This window comes from Ranitomeya imitator, chromosome 7 (assembly GCF_032444005.1).
Source record: "Ranitomeya imitator isolate aRanImi1 chromosome 7, aRanImi1.pri, whole genome shotgun sequence".
Lineage (NCBI taxonomy): Eukaryota > Metazoa > Chordata > Amphibia > Anura > Dendrobatidae > Ranitomeya > Ranitomeya imitator.
Genome location: NC_091288.1, coordinates 76,391,501 through 76,410,462, shown reverse-complemented (window position 1 = coordinate 76,410,462; position 18,962 = coordinate 76,391,501). Strand labels below are relative to the sequence as shown.

Genomic DNA, 18,962 nt, shown 5'->3' with positions numbered 1-18,962 from the left:
ATAATGTCTCTGTCTCTGTGAGTATTTTAGCAAGCATGGTACGGGGATTTGCTCCTGGGGCAGGGGGCTGCGGCGGGACCCTATGAGCCCGTTCAACAGCAAAGACTTTTGTCAACACTGTGCTCCCAATCTTCTCCAGCAGCCAGTTTTCAACAAACTCAGTGGGATTTCTCCCCTCAGTCTTTTCAGGCAGCCCCACTATACGTATATTATTTCTTCTGGATCTATTTTCCAGATCCTCATTTTTAGCAGCGAGCTCGGCTATTGCTTGGGCAAACTTCTTTTCAGCTTTTTGTAGCTTAACTATGTGATCTTCTGCCGTGCTCACCCTCTCCTCCACCACTCCTATACGTTTGTCCATTTTCTGCAGAGCAGCATTAATCTGTGCAGTGTCCCCTTTAACTTCCTGCATCTGCTGGGCCAAGGAGTTCAGGGATTGCTGACATGAAGAGATCAGTGTGATAACATCTCTAAGAGTCGGCTCCTCTCCCTGTGATATGGCTTCAGGTCCCCCACTAGCCCCCGCCATGCTGCCTCTCTCCTTCCCCCTCTGTACCTCATGCTGCTCGGCCGTGCTTGCTTCCTCCTCCTCCTGGTCAGCTCCAGCTCCTGGTTCTGCCTCCTCAGCAGCCTCCACTCTGGCATACTGCTGCAGCTTTGCGGCCACCTCCATGCGCCGCTGACATGCGGCGTTCTCCTTCTCGGCGTCCTCCCTAGCATCGGAGCCATCTTGGCTGGCTCCTGCATCGCTGGTGCCAGCGTCTTTCTGCCGCCTCCTGGTCATCGCTGCCGACTCCGGACCTGCTGCTCCGCACTGCTGCACTCTCCGGACCTTCAGCCAGCCGGATTTAGGTGAGTTTACCCGAAAATCGGGGTTAAAGCAGGATTTTTGTCCTTATGGCAGCAGGAGCACTCTTCCCTGCTTCCACTCACATGGCCAGCTAGGACACGCCCCCTGCAGTCATTCTTTAAAAAATTATTTTCTCCGCAGTAAAACTGTGGCTGAAAACCATGTCTCTGCGGTGATTGCTGTTAGCAGCCCAGGCAAAAAGAAAGAAGTTGCGGTACCGAGAAAATAGAATTCTAAAAATTACGAGCAGTGAAACCTTTTCTAATTTCCATATCTATTATTTCTACCTGGGTTTAATTAGGAATAACCGTGTAGGTGACACATTCTCTTTAAGTTCACAATCTCCGAATCAGACTTCCCTAGACATGTCGTTATCATGTCAACATGACAAAATGAATCTCATCCCCGCTGCCCTGGACACGTTTTGTTACCTGCCCCTGACAGTGATTTTCTAAAAATTAATGTGTCTGCTCTGACGGACTGTGGGTTGCAGTCTTATGGAAAGATTATTTTTTCTTCCCCCCTCTGTTTCCTCTGGAAACCAAATTAATGTTCAGCTGCTTATCTGTATGAGAAATGAAGACAACATAATTGTATTGCAAGTAAATGAGGCCGCACTACCTGAAGCGTGCGCTGATCGCTGCTATCGCTACAATGTATTACAGGGAGATTGTAGAAATACTCCGTTTCCCTGCAGCTGCTCCAAAGGGAAGAATTAATGAAAGCATCCAATGCGCCAACACTTAGACCATTACTCGCCTACCCCCTTTTAGTTTGACATGTCCCTGCAGAAGACATTAACATTAATGCTGCAATTTATGTCCGCTTCCTATGTAGCATCATAATGCTTGCTAATGAGCTGATTACTGATAACATTTGGTATGATTCCTAATAGAATTATCCCAAAGTGTATAATATCTTGCAGAAAACAAAATGTCATCACAGTCTGAGATACTATGGGAGAGCCCCAAGTCCCCACATTTTGCTGATAATAGAAGATGATGAAGGTAAAAGCAGCAATGTTACAGAAAGCTTTTACAGGGAATTTGTTTTGTATTGTACCATACGTCCACAAATGGCATGTAACATGCATACCTGTGTTCAGCCCTCCATACACTTTACAAAGCTGTCACCTGGACAATGGTTCGGCCAGCAGTTATTTTGCTTCGCTTTTCCAAGTACGAGCGCCTGTGTTCTCTAAAGCTATGTACACACGTTCTGGATTTTCGGTGGTTTTCCGCTGAAAAAAAAAACGCTTAAAAGACGATTACATTAAGCATCCCATCAATTTTAATGCATTCTGCAATTTTTGTGCCCATGTTGAGTTTTTTTTTACGCAAAACGCAGCATGTTCATTAATTTTGAAGATTTGCCGCTATATTATTGCATTGGGAATCTGCAAAAAAAAAACGCGCAAAAAAAAACGCGAGTGGACTTCATACGAAAGTAGTCCGGATTTGCTCAGTGAAATTCTGCAAACTTTCCTGATCATGTGCACATAGAGAGGCCTTGCAGACCTCTCTGATGGCGGCTTATCACTAAAGTGATGATCAGTCATTTCATTATTGACAATGGCATAGAGACTCTATTGTACTTTGAGAGGTCTAGATAACACATTAGCTACATTTTATGCACACAAATAAAGCTGTTTACTTCTCTTCCCAGACATTGTATTAAAAGGGGGATTTCTGCTATAAAATATATATATGTGTATATATATATATATATATATATATATATATATATATATATATATATATATATGTGTGTGTGTATCTATAATATATATATATATATACGGTATATATGTGTGTGTGTGTATATATATATATATATATATATATATATATATATATATATATATATATATATATTAATTATTATTATTATTATTATTATTATTATGAGAAGGGTCCACATCCTGGACTGAAATGTCGCACGTGGGCCAATAAACCAATTTACTTTTTCTATTCGAGTGGTGCCTTCATTTTTCTGGATAATTTGTATATACACAACCCTCTTACACCCCCCCTCCTCCGCCCCCCTGGAGTACACTCTCCTCTTCCCCCCTGGAGTGGAGTACACGCTCCCCTCGCCCGCCCCCCCGGAGAACACGCTCCTAATTTCCCCCCTTTCCCCGTGGAGTACATGTTCCTCTCTCCCCCACTGGAGTACACGCTCCTCTCTCTCCCCCCCCCCCCCTGGAGTACACGCGCCTCTCTCCCCAGCGCGCGCCCCCCCCCTTTGGAGTACACGCTCTTCTCTCTTTGCATTGCTCCGCCCACCGCTGGGGCTCCGCCCACTTCCTTGGCGCTTCTTGTCTGGAATGAGAGGCACCCTGCAAAATCTCTGGGTCCATATTGCTCGCACTCCTGTGAGGAAACCAGCCGCACAGTGTCACCACGCTGACTGACTGACAGCCGCCAACAGCTACGGGTCCGCCGAACATCCCTTCTGCCGTCCTATTCCTCCCTGGGGACACAGACACAGGACCGTGGGTAAGCTGTACCAGGAAGAGCTTAACCCCTTCTCTGCACGCATAACCTGCCTATCTCTAAAGACACACTATGTCTCACCCTAAAGAGGCCAAAAGGGTTAACAAAAAGCACACAGTGTTTTTTACTTCATGTGCCACTTGCAGCACTGCCTTGCCCCGAGTTCACAATACCCCGTTATGTGCGGATTGTGATCCGGTCTGTGTGCAGCAGCCTCCCGCCGCCACCAACGCCACCTCCGACCCTGCTGAGCCTAGTCCCCCTGAGTGGGCCGCTTCCCGATCACGATCTATGGCTTCCCTGGCCAAGGCAATAGACTCCCTCCGGGGTCCCTCTTTAAGTCAGACCTCGGAGAACTCTGGCAACTGTACGGATCTACCCACCTGCAGGGGCGCACTCCGTCACTAAGGGCTCAGGGTTCCAGAAAAGGGACCCATGTCGCGTCCCCTGATCACAGCCGTGCTTGTGTTTCAGCCTCTACGAGCTCAATTTCTCGTTCCCCCTTCTCCTGAGAACGATAACGCACACGACTCTGAATAAGAGTCTGATGCATCTTTAGTCCAGGATTCCTCAACTTCTCAAGAGACGCTTGATTCTCTTATTGAGGCGGTCAACAAGACCCTGAAGGTGGATGGGGAACCCTTATCCACTCAGGAACACGTGGTGTCTTTTAAAAAGACTAAACGTGCCCAAAAGGTATTTGCCACTCATCCTGAATTTAAGGACATTGTCCAGAAACACAGGGACCGGCCCAATAAACGTTTCACGGATCAAAAGCCTATTGAGTCCAAATACCCTTTTGCTCGCTCTGTTTTCGAGGCTACAGGTGCATCTCTCTTTCGCAACTACTTGGGTGCCTAAGGCTATGGTCGCTTGGGCTGAGGTGCTGACCACTACCATCCATGACAGTTATCTCCCTCCAGAGGCGATCAATCTGGCTAACCAGATAGCCCAAGCCGGGGACTTCATGGTTAATGCTTCAATAGATGCGGCCAATTGCGCTGCACAAGCAGCCGCGAACGCAATCGCCATCAGACGAGCCCTCTGGCTCAGAGATTGGCGAGCAGATTCTGCTTCCAAAAAATCATGGACAACTCTGCCCTGCCAAGCTGGTTGCTAATTTGGAGAAAAATTGGACTAAATTGTTTCCGATGCTACCGGAGGAAAGAGTAAATTCCTCACTCAACAAAAACCTGCACGGCCGTTTCGGTATCAATAACAACCCCGATTCCGGCCCTTTCGCAACAATCCCAATTGGTCATCTCCATCCTCCAGGTCAGGTCGAGTATCGCGCGGAGACGGAGGTTTCCAGGTCTCATACAGGCCCAACCGTAGCTGGAAACCCAGATCAAGGTCATCCGGATCTAAGGGATCCAGATCCCTTAGACCTTCCAATCAATGACTCGTTGCAACATCCGGAGGACATCGACAAAGTAGGTGGCCATTTACTTTCGTTCCGCCAAGCCTGGCTGTCGCCCACGACGAGTGGGACAGAGAACTGGTGTCCTCCAGATACAAAATGGTTTTCTTTTCCCCCGACACCAGTCGTGTCCTCCCAAAACAAAGACAAGTGCCTTTCTCCAGGCCATACGGGCACTACAAGGAGACGGAGTCATCATTTCGGTTCCCCAAGACCAAAGGTTCAAAGGGTTTTACTGGAACCTATTGGTGGTCCCAAAAAAGGACGGTTCGCTGCGACCAATACTGGACCTAAAGCTTCTGAACAACTTTGTCAAAATTCGACGCTTCAGAATGGAATCTCTCCGTTCTGTTGTCGCGTCCATGGAAAAGGAAGAGTTCCTAGCATCCATAGACATCAAGGATGCTTACCTCCACATCCCAATTTTCCCTCCTCATCAACAGTTCCTCTGCTTCGCTTTTCGCCAAGGAACACTTCCAGTTTGTGGCCTTATCCTTCGGCCTCGCCACCACTACCAGAGTTTTCACCAAGGTCATGGCAGCTGCCATGACCATTCTTCATGCTCGGGAAGTGGTGGTACTTCGTACCTGGACTACCTACTGATAAAAGGCCCGTCATATCCAGCCTGTGAGGAGTCCATCGATATTACGGTGGATACACTTTCTCGCTTGGGTTGGAAGATAAACTTCGACAAATCTTCTCCGGTCCTGGCTCAGCGGATTTCCTTCTTAGGAATGACCCTGGACACTTCCTGCAGCTTGGACATTCTCCCTCCAGAAAAGGCCTTGGCCTTGCAGCAGGAAGCACGGACTCTCCCGCCCAGTCCCTCACTCCATTTGTTTCAGCATGCGCATTCTCGGACAAATGGTAGCAGCCATGGAAGCGGTTCCGTTCGTGCAGTTCCACCTCCGTCCCTTACAACATGCGCTGCTGTCGGCATGGAACGGGAACCCGTCCTCTCTCGACCGTCATCTCTGTCTGTCTCAGCAGGTCAGTCAGACTCTCAGGTGGTGGACGCTGAAGTCCTCCCTGTACCAGGGAAAGTCTTTTCTCCCAGTGCGCTGGCTGGTGGTGACCACAGATGCCAGCCTTTTGGGCTGGGGTGCAGTCTTCAACCAACAAACAGCACATGGGCGGTGGTCCACTCGAGAGTCGCATCTCCCCATTAATATCCTGGAAATTCGAGCGATCAGACTACCCTTGTTCAGTTTTCACCATCTCCTGGCATGTCACCCCATCAGAATCCAGTCCGACAACGCCACAGCGGTGGCGTACATCAACAGTCAAGGGTGAACCCGCAGCAAGACGGCCATGCTCGAACTGACCCACATCCTCCGTTGGGCCGAGAGCAACCATTCGCCCATCTCGGCTGTCCACATACCAGGTGTGGAGAATTGGGCGGCGGACTTCCTCAGTCACCAGGGGCTCGCCTCGGGCGAGTGGTCCCTCCACCCGGATGTTTTTCAGCAGATTTGTCATCGCTGGAGGACCCCGGATGTCGACCTCATGGCCTCCAGGCTAAACAAGGTCCCCCAGGTCATTGCCTGATCCCTCGATCCACGTGCCATCAGAGCAGATGCCCTGGTCCTGCCGTGACATCAATTCCGCATCCCGTACTTTTTTCCCCCTCTTCCCCTGCTACCGAGGGTCATCAAGAAGATCAGGGCAGAACTGGTACTGGTGATACTAGTTGCGCCGGACTGTCCGCGCCGGGCGTGGTACGCGGAACTGGTTCAGCTGGTCGCAGACGTCCCCTGGCGGCTTCCAGATCGCATGGATCTTCTCTCACAGCACCCGATTTACCACCAGAACTCCGGGGCCCTGTCTTTGACAGCGTGGCCGTTGAATCCTGGATTCTAGCCCAAGCTGGATTCTCCCCTGAGGTATCCTCCCCCATGATTAGTGCTAAGAAGCTCGTGTCCATGCACATTTATCACCGTACCTGGCGAATCTTCTTCGCATGGTGCTACTCCCATGGACAATCTCTGGTATTCTCCATCCCTTCCATATTGGAATTTCTCCAATCAGGCCTAGAGTCTGGTCTCGCACTTAGCTCTCCCAAGGGACAGATGTCAGCATTGTCAGTCCCATTCCAACGAAAAATTGCCACCAGATTACCGGTTAAGATGTTCATTCAGGGAGTTTCCCATGTGGCGCCTCCCTATAAAATGCCTTTGGATCCATTGGATCTTAATTTGGTCCTTGGAGCTCTTCAGGAGGCCCCTTTCGAACCACTGCAGGACGTCTCTCTGACCTTCCTTTCCCGGAAGGTGGATTTTCTAGTGGCTATTACGTCAATCAGGCATGTCTCGGAGTTGGCGGCTCTTTCCTGCCAAGCCCCGTTTCTGATTTTTCACCTAGATAAGGCAGGCTTGAGGACCTCTCCTTCCTTTCTACCCAAAGTCTCTTCCACCTCAATGAGATTATTCTGCCTTCATTCTGTCCGGCACCAGTCCATCGTGTTGAGAAAGCTCTGCACACTCTCGATGTGGTTAGGGCCTTTCGACGGTATGTCTCACGGACGGCTCCCTTCCGCAAGTCAGATGTCCTATTCGTACTTTCAGACGGACAAAGGAAGGGCTTGCCCGCTTCCAAGGCTACTCTTGCCAGATGGATTCGATCGACTATTCAAGAATCCTATCGTGTCAGGGGTGCTCCTATCCCAGAAGGGATTAAGGCCCATTCTACTCGGTCGGTGGGCGCCTCTTGGGCCATTCGGCACCAGGCGTCAGCACAACAGGTCTGCAAAGCTGCGACTTGGTCCAGCTTGCATACTTTTACGAAACACTACCTCTACTCGGTCGGAGGGCGCCTCTTGGGCCATTCGGCACCAGGCGTCAGCACAACAGGTCTGCAAAGCTGCGACTTGGTCCAGCTTGCATACTTTTACGAAACACTTACCACATTCATTCTCTATCCTCTGCAGACTCTGCCCTTGGCAGGCGCATTCTGCAGTCAGCAGTACCTTAGCTGTAAGCCTATGGTACATGGGGTATTAGCAGCTATGTTTCTTCCCACCCAGGGACTGCTTTAGGACGTCCCATGGTCCTGTGTCCCCCAATGAGGCGTAGGAGAAATAGGGTTTTTTGTGTACTCACCGTAAAATCCTTTTCTCCGAGCCAATCATTGGGGGACACAGCACCCACCCTGTTAGCCTATTGGCTTGTTGTTACTCCTTTGGTTTTGACATAGTTTTATTGTCTCTTGTTTAATACTCCTACTGCTTTACTACCGAACTGGTTGTATATTGGCCAGTGAGAGGGTGTATACTGCAGGGGAGGAGTTATTCTTTCTGTGTTAACTTAGTGTCCTTCTAGTGGCAGGCAGCATAAAACTCATGGTCCTGTGTCCCCCAATGATTGGCTCGGAGAAAAGGATTTTACGGTGAGTACACAAAAATCCCTATTTTTCTCACAGACTAGTATAAACGACGGATTGTGACGGATGGCCTTCCGTTTCATCGGATCCGTCGTAAATTCTGTGTCAGTTGCGCAGAGACAACGGACATAGTAATGTTTTTTGTGTACGTTGAAAAATCAGACAGCGACGGATCCTGCGCTGTCCGTCGTTGGCTATAATGGAAGCCTATGGACGCATTATCCGTCGCTGTCCGAAGACTGAATCCAGTGACGGATACTTTCTCTCTCTCGCTCTCCTCTGTACAGGATCCGTCTTTTCAACACTCTGACAGATTGTGACTGATTCTAAAAAAAAAAAAAAAATGTGTGAAAGAGGCCTTAGGCTACTTTCACACATCAGTTTTTTGCCTTCAGGCATAATCCGGATATTTTTGAAAAAACTGATCCGGTGCAAAATGTGAAAAACTGATGAGCCGGATCTGTTTTTTTTTTGTTTGTTTTTTTTACACCGGGCCTAGGGTTTGGACTTCCTGTTCGAGAGAGAGAGAGATATGCTCATTGTAAAAATACCGGAATCGGTAGCCGGATCCAGTGATTTCACCTCACGTTTCATCCATTTATCGCTTGAACCGTCGCTGTGCGTTTTTTCGCCGGACAGAAAAAGCGTTCCCCTATACGTTTTCTCCGTCCGCCGGAAAACTAATTTGACAGATCCGGCAAAAAACGGATAAAACGTGTGGCCATCAGGCGCAGTCCGGCGCTAATACAACTCTATGAGAAAAAACGGATCCGTTTTTTACAAAACTCGCCGGATTGTGCCTGATGGCAAAAACCTGTTGTGTGAAAGCAGCCTTATTGGCTGCAATGTCCATTGACAGGTGGTAGGAACGTTGACTCTTCCGATCCAGTGGAGACTGTTGGACCAGCATCTCTGGAGTTAGTATAGTTTTTGTCTGTGAACTTTTAGAGCAGATCAGAAAACCCCTTTATCTCAGAAAATGATAAACGTCTGTGTGAGGCTCCATCATGGCTAGAAAAGTAACCAAACTCTTGCTTTTCCATTTCAATGCCGCCTTGTTACCGTAAGTCATTCTGCAGCAGTGACGTCCAGACACAGGCATATGACCGCTGCAGCTAATCACTGGCTAGACCATTGACCTGTTACAGGCAGTAACTGGTTTCGGTGGACACATGTCAGGATGTCATGGCTGCATCAGTAAGTAAAGATTGGCAGTGATCAGGTAGTGTTGAGACTGAAGTGATGGGATTGGTGAGTAATTGTTTTGTTTTTTTATTTACTCAACAGACATCCCCTTTTAATAAAACTAGAATTAAATAAATAGCACATTTAGTTTAAAAGAAATGTAGCCCTTGGTATAATCCCCTTGGCAGATGCGGTGTGTGGCTGTATACATACACACATACACCTCTGTTGGGTTTGGTAGTAACCTATTCAGTATCTATATTGTACTTGGCTTTTTGCGTTGTACGTTTTGCTTCCTGACCGTGTGTGAGCGCCGAAGGAATGTGAAAGTTTTCTGACTCCCTTTTTTTTTTTTTTTTTTTTTTTTTTTTTAATAAATCGTTATACAAAACAAAAAGTAATTTTGTTTTATAAAACTCCCATGAAATCCAGAGCTTATTTTCTGAATATTACAAAAGCATCTGGAAGAAAATGGATTTGACAGTATAAAAAATTCACGACCAAGGTGAACCACACATCCCTATGCTTTTTGGGAAGGAACTGCAGGAATGACGCGTGTAGAGACCTCTAATGACTCCCCAATGAGCACTATGACTACATCACCATCTTGTTTTCCATTATTACCAGTAACATTCATCATGAAACATCCTGTACTTTTTATCAGAAATTAAATTAGTGAATTGGGTAGGGAAAATTAATGGAAGCCATCTGCGTGAGTCAGCCGTTTCCCATTTAACCCTCTCGTTAGTGTGGGCTCATTTACTACAGTCTCTGCTAGCATCCATCTGTGAGATATGTTAGCAGTCCGTGCCGCTGCTCTTATAAATATATGCTGCATACAAAACGGAAAGTTAGTGTGCATCGTGTAAAATAAACTATGCCCTTACATCATTGATGACGATCCACAAGGAGCATTAGATGGATGGTAACCTTGTTACATCGAATGAAGGCGCAGATTTGAAGAATAAATACACGTTATTGGCCCAAAATATTATCGCCACTTCCGCATATCAAGGGAAACCTATTAAGAAGGAAGCTTAGGCCACTTCTAACCAAACACATCTTCATTAGTATGCAAAAACAATACACCAAAAATGTAAAAAAGGGTGGGATGATAATTAGAGAAAGCTATACTCACTAGTTATACCCACACAACCTTTCCCTGGGGGGGGGAAACTGAGCTAGTGTAAGGGTGCTTGAAATTTGTAATTAATATGCATCAAAATCAAGGTGGACCTGATCATAGACAATATTTGTATAAATACCAAATATCAAGATAACTGTAAAATATTACAGATGCCATGTGGCCCGAAACGCACCAAGTAAAAAACGGATAAAGTTTGATGCATCTTAATCCTTAGGCACAATATGGAAGTGTTTGTATTGAAGTGGCTTATGCGGCTAAATGCAGTTTTAGCCCCTTCCTTCATGTGGATGTGATATGTTGGGGTCTCTTCTTTGACGTAGGCTCAGGAGCTTACCCCGCATCTTACCTGGCAGATGATCGCTGTGTTATTCAGCCATTATCTGCCTTTAGCAGCGGTGCGTGGAGCACAGGGGAACTGATCGACACGCTGATGGGTTGCCATCAGATTCATTTTGGTAGTACTCCTACAGGTGTCCAAAAGAGGCCGTGATTTAGTAACTCAATTGTTTTGCTGTATAGTACAAGCAATCACCAGTTCAAGTCCCCTAAGGGGATAAGATTCAATAACCACTAAAAGAAAAAAGTTTTTAACAAAGTAAATATATAAATTCAATTCACTTTTTTTTTTCTCCTTTTGAAGATCAAAGAAATATAAAAATAAATTGCACATGTGATATAGCTGTGTCCAATGTCAAAATATAAAATTAATTAACCTGGCTGATAAACACAGTAATGGGGGAAAAAAATGTAGAAATGTGGATGTTTTGGTCACCACAATACCCCAAAAAAGTTCAGTGCGAAGCTATCAAAGCATATGTACCCCAAACTGAAAAAAAATTCAGCTTAGAAAAACAGGGCTTTCCAGATCTCCTTCTACCGAAAATTGAAAATATTATTATGGGTCTCCAAAAATGATAAAACCAATTTCTTCACGTTTATTGTTTATTTTTTATTTTTAGTAACTTGCTTAATTGGTTTGTGTCCAGCTATGTGTAATAGGGTTGGCTTACTGCTCTTTTCAATAGCAAACCATCCCCCTTTTGTGTCACAGTCAACATATACAGAGAATGGGACTGGTTTAGCTGCGGAAATGAGCAGTCAGCCAGCCCCCTTCACACAGCGTACACCCATTTAGCTGTGCTGAATAGTGGGGATTTGCATGATTTTTGCCCACTGAATGATTTCTGTATTTTTTTTTTTGCTTGCAGCCGATTCTGGAATCCGGAGCTATAGACCTGCTGTGTAGTCTGACTCTTAGTGAGAATCCAGCTCTGCGAGTCAATGGTATCTGGGCTTTAATGGTAAGTGTTTCTCATCACAAGCGACTGACAAATTATTGCCTTTTGCCAACAATATGTTGTGTTTTCTAGAACATGGCGTTTCAAGCCGACCAGAAGATTAAATCAGACATTTTAAGAGGTTTGAGCACAGAACAATTGTTTCGACTACTCTCTGACTCCGATGTTAATGTGTTGATGAAAACATTAGGACTTCTCAGAAACTTGCTATCTACACGTCCTGTAAGTGTGACACTAAAATCTGTGTAATACGCCACCAGCTAGCTCAGATTGCTTTTGTTTAACCACTTAAATGCCCCTCAGTGTGACAGGCGTACCTAGGTGGTTACATCCAGAGTAAAGTCTGTCACTAAGTTGTACATGACTTTAAATGATGGGGTGCTGATGTGTAATGTCGCCCATGACTGCAACACCCGAGAGAGGGGATCCACCCATCAAGGAGAGGAAACCTACAGAGTAAAAATGCAAAACGTCTCCCCCCGCATTAGCTGGGTTACAGAGCTTGAGAGGACCTCCATCAACAATTAAACATCAGCATAAATACCATTACCATGGTAAATCAAGCCCATAGTGCTTATTGGATGTAGGAGAGGACCACATTGTGGCCTTACATATATGAACAATAGGAACGTCTTCTTTCTCCACCCAGGAAGCTGCAGTGACCCAAGCGGAGTGAGCCTTCAGGTCCCCTGGCACTGCCCTATCACGTGAGGAATAGGATACATTAATGGCTTCTCTGATCCAACCTGGAGATTTCTTTTATTCGTTCTGCAATGGGGACACTCTGTGTATGGGCTCCTCATCAAGGACAGGAAACCGACTGATGCAGGGGTGAGGTTCCTCCCTTTTATTCTGTAGGTTTCCTGTCCATGATGGGCGGATCCTGTCTCAGGTGGTGCTGTCATGGGTGAAAGAAAGACGAGTTCTAAGCAGACTACATCTGTCTTACAATTGACACTATATGTATATTAGCAATGGATGTATTTCAGTGGATGTCATCTCATTACCTGAGGGTATGGATGTGTTTTCATGCATGTGGTGTCTTGTTTAATTACTTCAGTCATTATGGTAATTTCTGCTAGGCTATGTATACAATGTAATTCTTTTTTTCATTTTTTTCTCTTTTGTGAACTTCAAGCATATAGACCAGATAATGAGCACGCATGGGAAGCAGATAATGCAAGCAGTGACCTTCATTCTAGAAGGGGAGCATAATATAGAGGTCAAGGAACAGGTATGTCATCCGTTTCCCGCCGACCGAGCCCATGCCAAACTGTGAAAACCTTTTAAGATCATGAAATATACAGTGATTTAAAGTAATACATTTCAGGGAGGACATAATTTTACTGGGAAGGGTTAATAACATTGTGGCACAGTAGTATTGGTTACTGGCTAGGATTTTGCAGTTCAGTACTATTGACAGTAAAGAGGTTTACTTATTATCGTAAATAGGTTACATTGTAAAGTGCCTAGGGGGGGAAAAAAAAAACTTTATAATAATAATCTTTATTTATATAGCGCCAACATATTCCGCAGCGCTTTACAGTTTAACAGTTTCAAACAAACAGTAACAACGTTAACAATACTATAATTAAAGCGAAATAAAACGACCCTGCTCGTGAGAGCTTACAATCTACAATGAGGTGGGGGAGATACAAAGCACAGGTGCGTATTTACAATGATGGTCCAGCCATCGTTTAGCTCGTTGCCCAAGTTACCAGCCAATTTGCAATCCATCAAAGGTGGCCAATGTCCTATGCAGGGAGCGTCTTTGCAAGCTTTTTGCGCTTCTCTGAAGTTGTCCAGAATCCTGGAGCTGGCCAACAAATGTCCCTGTGCTCCCCTGGTGCCGCAGGGGGTGAAGCTGCCTCCACTAGCAGCAGTGGGAGAGTGCGGAGTCCAGGCCAGTACAACAATGCGATTGGTCTGAACGATTGATCATTATGGAGCATGTTGCCACTGGGAAGCAGTGCACTCCCGAAGATAAGATCCCAGGAACAAAACTGGCAAAAGCTACACCTTTACCTACATTGTTTGTGTTTCAGACCTTATGCATCCTTGCAAACATTGCTGATGGAACAACGGCTAAGGACCTAATCATGACAAATGATGATATCCTTCAGAAAATCAAGTATTACGTGGTAAGTAACACGCTTCGGTACTCTTCCCACAAAGCATTCCATTATTATACCAGTAATATTCTGTTCACTGTTACAATGTGGCTTCCAATCATAGCACAAGCCACAAAGTAATACCAGTTACGTTCTAAGTAGACCACCAGTGCCTGACTAATCCCGTTGAGGTAATGTACAGTTACATGGGTCTCACAAGGTAAAAAGTGATCCTCTATTCAGTGCACAGAAAAGAACTTGGTGATCAATGGGGTCTGACCGCTGGGAACCTCAATGATTGAGATTTTTTCTGTCAATTCCATAGACTGTGTATGGTTGCGAAGTTGCGCATGCTTGACTTCGGCTTCATTCATATCCTATGTATAGGGTATAACTTTTGATATGGGAAAAGCCAACCATACATGTACTGCTATCTTTCCCAAACTTTCTCATCAGTAAAATATTTAAATCCTTAAAGTGGTGTTGGTCATAAATGAATATATATAATATATATCCTGCTATTTATTTTCTTCAAACTTTGCCTTTTAGCTGTTTTTTAGCTAATTTCCATGTGGAAAGAGATGTGCCTATGGATTAGTTCCTTTCTATACAGGCGGCTGATGTAGTCTGCGGCCCACCTCCTGCCTCATCATTGGTTTAGGCTCTTGCTCTCTACCTCCCCCTGCTGTTCAGCCTCCTCTGGTTGGCTGCTGTGTATAAACAGATGACTATTGCAGGTTTCTTTCAAGGTCCAGTTAGGCATGCCAATAATCAGGAACGAACACTCATCTACTATATAATTGTCTACGGGTCACTTCCGTCTGTCTGTCTTTCTGTCTGTCTTTCTGTCACAGATATTCATTGGTCACGGCCTCTGTCTGTCATGGAAATCCAAGTCGCTGATTGGTCGTGGCAAAACGCCCACGACCATTGCCACGACCAATCAGCGACGGGCGCAGTCCGGCGGCAACATGGCCGCTCCTTCCTCCCCGCAGTCAGTGCCCGCTCCATACTCCCCTCCAGTCAGCGCTCACACAGGGTTAATGGCAGCGCTAATGGACCCCGCTATGCCGCGGTGTAACTCACTCCATTAACGCTGCTATTAACTCCATGTGACCAACTTTTTTACTATTGATGCTGCCTAGTAAAAAGATCTAATGTTAAAAATAATTAAAAAAAATAAAAAATCATCAAAAAATCGTCGCGACGCTCCGGTGACCGGTCCATGCATTGCGATCTCGCGAGATGATGACGTAGCGTGTCTTGCGAGACTACTACGTCATCTGTTGTGAATTCTGTTGTCGAACTCCCTCCTGTGTTCGTGAATGGTACTTCGGCGAGTTCTGTCTATGGGCTCCCTCTGGTGGCTATGAGTGAAGCTGCTGCTTCTGAGGTTCCTTACACAGATGACGTGGTTTATCCTTTGGTTGGCTTTTCTATTTAACTCCACTCAGATCGTTACTCCAGGCCAGCTGTCAATGTTTTAGCATTGGTTCAGTTCGCTCCTGGATCTGCCTGGTGACCTGTCTTCTCCTGCAGAAGCTACGGTAAGTTCCTTATTGTTATTTTAGCTCATTGTTTCTTTGTCCAGCTGGTTATCCTGATTTTGTCTTGCTAGCTGGAAGCTCTGGGATGCAGAGTGGCCCCCCCCCCCCCCGCACCGTGAGTCGGTGCGGAGGTCTTTTTTGCACACTCTGCGTGGTCTTTTGTAGGTTTTTGTGCTGACCGCAAAGATTCCTTTCCTATCCTCTGTCTATTTAGTAAGTCTGGCCTCTCTTTGCTGAAACCTATTTCATTTCTGCGTTTGTGACTTTCATCTTTTCTCACAGTCATTATATGTGGGGGGCTGCCTATTCCTTTGGGGAATTTCTCTGAGGCAAGGTAGGCTTTATTTTCTATCTCTAGGGCTAGCTAGCTCTGAGGCTGTGACGAGGCGCCTAGGGAGCGTCAGGAGCGCTCCACGGCTATTTTTAGTGTGTGTGATAGGATTAGGGCTTGCGGTCAGCAGAGCTCCCACATCCCAGAGCTCGTCCTGTATGAGTTTAACTATCAGGTCGGGTGCTCCTAACCACCAGGTCATAACAGTACAGCTGGCCCAAAGTATTAATGCATCTCAATAGAGGGATAAGAGGACTTCTGAGACCTTTTTTTTTTTTGCACTGTGTTTTGTCTTTCTTTTCCCCTAGACCTTTGGGTGGTTCAGGACACAGGTGTAGAGATGGACATTCAGGGTCTATCCTCTTGTGTTAGAGCCTAGAATTCCTATTCCTGATTTATTTTCTGGGGATAGATCTAGATTCTTGAATTTCAAAAATAATTGTAAACTGTTTCTAGCTTTGAAACCCCGCTCTTCTGGTGACCCCGTTCAACAAGTAAAAATCATAATTTCTTTGTTGCGTGGGGACCCTCAAGACTGGGCATTTTCCCTTGCGCCAGGAGATCCTGCATTGCGAGATGTAGATGCGTTTTTTCTGGCGCTTGGATTGCTTTATGATGAACCTAATTCAGTGGATCAGGCAGAGAAAATCTTGCTGGCTTTGTGTCAGGATCAAGATGAAGCGGAGGTGTACTGTCAGAAGTTTAGAAAGTGGTCTGTGCTTACTCAGTGGAATGAATGTGCCCTGGCGGCAATTTTCAGAAAGGGTCTTTCTGAAGCCCTTAAAGGGAACCTGTCACCTGAATTTGGCGGGACTGGTTTTGGGTCATATGGGCGGAGTTTTCGGGTGTTTGATACACCCTTTCCTTACTCGCTGGCTGCATGCTGGCTGCAATATTGGATTGAAGTTCATTCTCTGTCCTCCGTAGTACATGCCTGCACAAGGCAAGATTGCTTTGCGCAGGCATGTACTACGGAGGACATAGAATGAACTTCAATCCAATATTGCAGCCAGCATGCAGCCAGCAGGTAAGGAAAGGGTGAATCAAACACCCGAAAACTCCGCCCATATGACCCAAAACCAGTCCCGCCAAATTCAGGTGACAGAGTCCCTTTAAGGATGTCATGGTGGGATTTCCCACGCCTGCTGGTCTGAATGAGTCTGTCCTTGGCCATTCAGATCGATCGGCGCATGCGTGAGCGCAAAGCTGTGCACCATCTGGCGGTATTCTCTGAGCATAGGCCTGAGCCTATGCAATGTGATAGGACTTTGACTAGAGCTGAACGGCAAGAACACAGACGTCGGAATGGGCTGTGTTTTTACTGTGGTGAATCCACTCATGCTATCTCCGATTGTCCTAAGCGCACTAAGCGGTTCGCTAGGTCTGCCACCATTGGTACGGTACAGTCTAAATTTCTTTTGTCCGTTACTCTGATTTGCTCTCTGTCATCCTATTCTGTAATGGCATTTGTGGATTCAGGCGCTGCCCTGAATTTGATGGACTTGGAGTTTGCCAGGCGCTGTGGTTTTTTCTTGGAGCCCTTGCAGTATCCTATTCCATTGAGAGGAATTGATGCTACGCCTTTGGCCAAGAATAAGCCTCAGTACTGGACTCAATTGACCATGTGCATGGCTCCTGCACATCAGGAGGATATTCGCTTTTTGGTGTTGCATAATCTGCATGATGTGGTCGTTTTGGGGTTGCCATGGCTACAGGCCCATAATCCAGTATTGGATTGGAAATCTATGTCTGTGTCCAGCTGGGGTTGTCAGGGGGTACATGGTGATGTTCCATTGCTGTCAATTTCGCCTTCCACTCCTTCTGAAGTCCCTGAGTTTTTATCAGATTACCGGGATGTATTTGAAGAGCCCAAATCTGGTGCCCTACCTCCTCATAGGGATTGCGACTGTGCTATTAATTTGATTCCTGGTAGTAAGTTTCCTAAGGGCCGTCTGTTTAATTTATCTGTGCGAGAGCACGCAGCTATGCGGAGTTATATAAAGGAATCCTTGGAGAAGGGTCATATTCGTCCGTCGTCGTCACCATTGGGAGCAGGGTTCTTTTTTGTGGCCAAGAAGGATGGTTCTTTGAGACCTTGTATTGATTACCGCCTTCTTAATAAGATCACAGTCAAATTTCAGTATCCTTTGCTGCTGCTGTCTGATTTATTTGCTCGGATTAAGGGGGCTAGTTGGTTCACCAAGATAGATCTTCGAGGGGCGTATAATCTTGTGCGAATTAAACAGGGTGATGAATGGAAAACAGCATTTAATACGCCCGAGGGCCATTTTAAGTACCTGGTTATGCCATTCGGGCTTTCTAATGCTCCATCTGTGTTTCAGTCCTTTATGCATGACATCTTCCGAGAGTACCTGGATAGATTTATGATTGTATATTTGGATGACATTTTGGTCTTTTCGGATGATTGGGAGTCTCATGTGAAGCATGTCAGAATGGTGTTCCAGGTCCTTCGTGCAAATTCCTTGTTTGTGAAGGGGTCAAAGTGTCTCTTTGGAGTTCAGAAGGTTTCATTTTTGGGTTTCATTTTTTTCCCCTTCTACTATCGAGATGGACCCTGTTAAAGTTCAGGCCATTTACGATTGGACTCAGCCGACATCTGTGAAGAGCTTGCAGAAGTTCCTGGGCTTTGCTAATTTTTATCGTCGCTTCATCGCTAACTTTTCCAGTATTGCTAAACCGTTGACTGATTTGACAAAGAATGGTGCTGATGTGGTCAATTGGTCCTCTGCGGCTGTAGCGGCTTTTCAGGAGTTGAAGCGTCGTTTTGCTTCTGCCCCTGTGCCAGCCAGATGTTTCGCTCCCTTTTCAGGTGGAGGTTGATGCTTCTGAAATTGGAGCAGGGGCTGTTTTGTCGCAAAGTAGTTCTGATGGCTCGGTGATGAAACCCTGTGCCTTCTTTTCTAGAAAATTCTCGCCTGCTGAGCGCAATTATGATGTCGGCAATCAGGAGTTGTTGGCCATGAAGTGGGCATTCGAGGAGTGGCGACATTGGCTTGAAGGAGCTAAACATCGCGTGGTGGTCTTGACGGATCACAAGAACTTGACTTATCTCGAGTCTGCCAAACGGTTGAATCCTAGACAGGCTCGATGGTCGCTCTTTTTCTCCCGTTTTGATTTTGTGGTTTCATACCTTCCGGGATCTAAGAATGTGAAGGCTGATGCCCTGTCAAGGAGTTTTG

General features: G+C 46.1%; 1 protein-coding gene across 5 annotated transcripts in view; it reads left to right on the top strand.

Moving 5' to 3' along the window:
• The window catches only part of ARMC8 (armadillo repeat containing 8), a 134,363-nt gene that overhangs the window by 101,324 nt on the left and 14,077 nt on the right, over nucleotides 1–18,962 (top strand). For all 5 annotated transcript variants that reach the window (XM_069733539.1, XM_069733536.1, XM_069733535.1 and 2 more), the window contains 4 exons: nucleotides 11,684–11,776; nucleotides 11,846–11,995; nucleotides 12,912–13,007; nucleotides 13,819–13,914. In XM_069733539.1, the coding sequence (XP_069589640.1) occupies nucleotides 11,684–11,776; nucleotides 11,846–11,995; nucleotides 12,912–13,007; nucleotides 13,819–13,914 (435 nt within the window). The remainder of the gene's footprint in view (nucleotides 1–11,683; nucleotides 11,777–11,845; nucleotides 11,996–12,911; nucleotides 13,008–13,818; nucleotides 13,915–18,962) is intronic.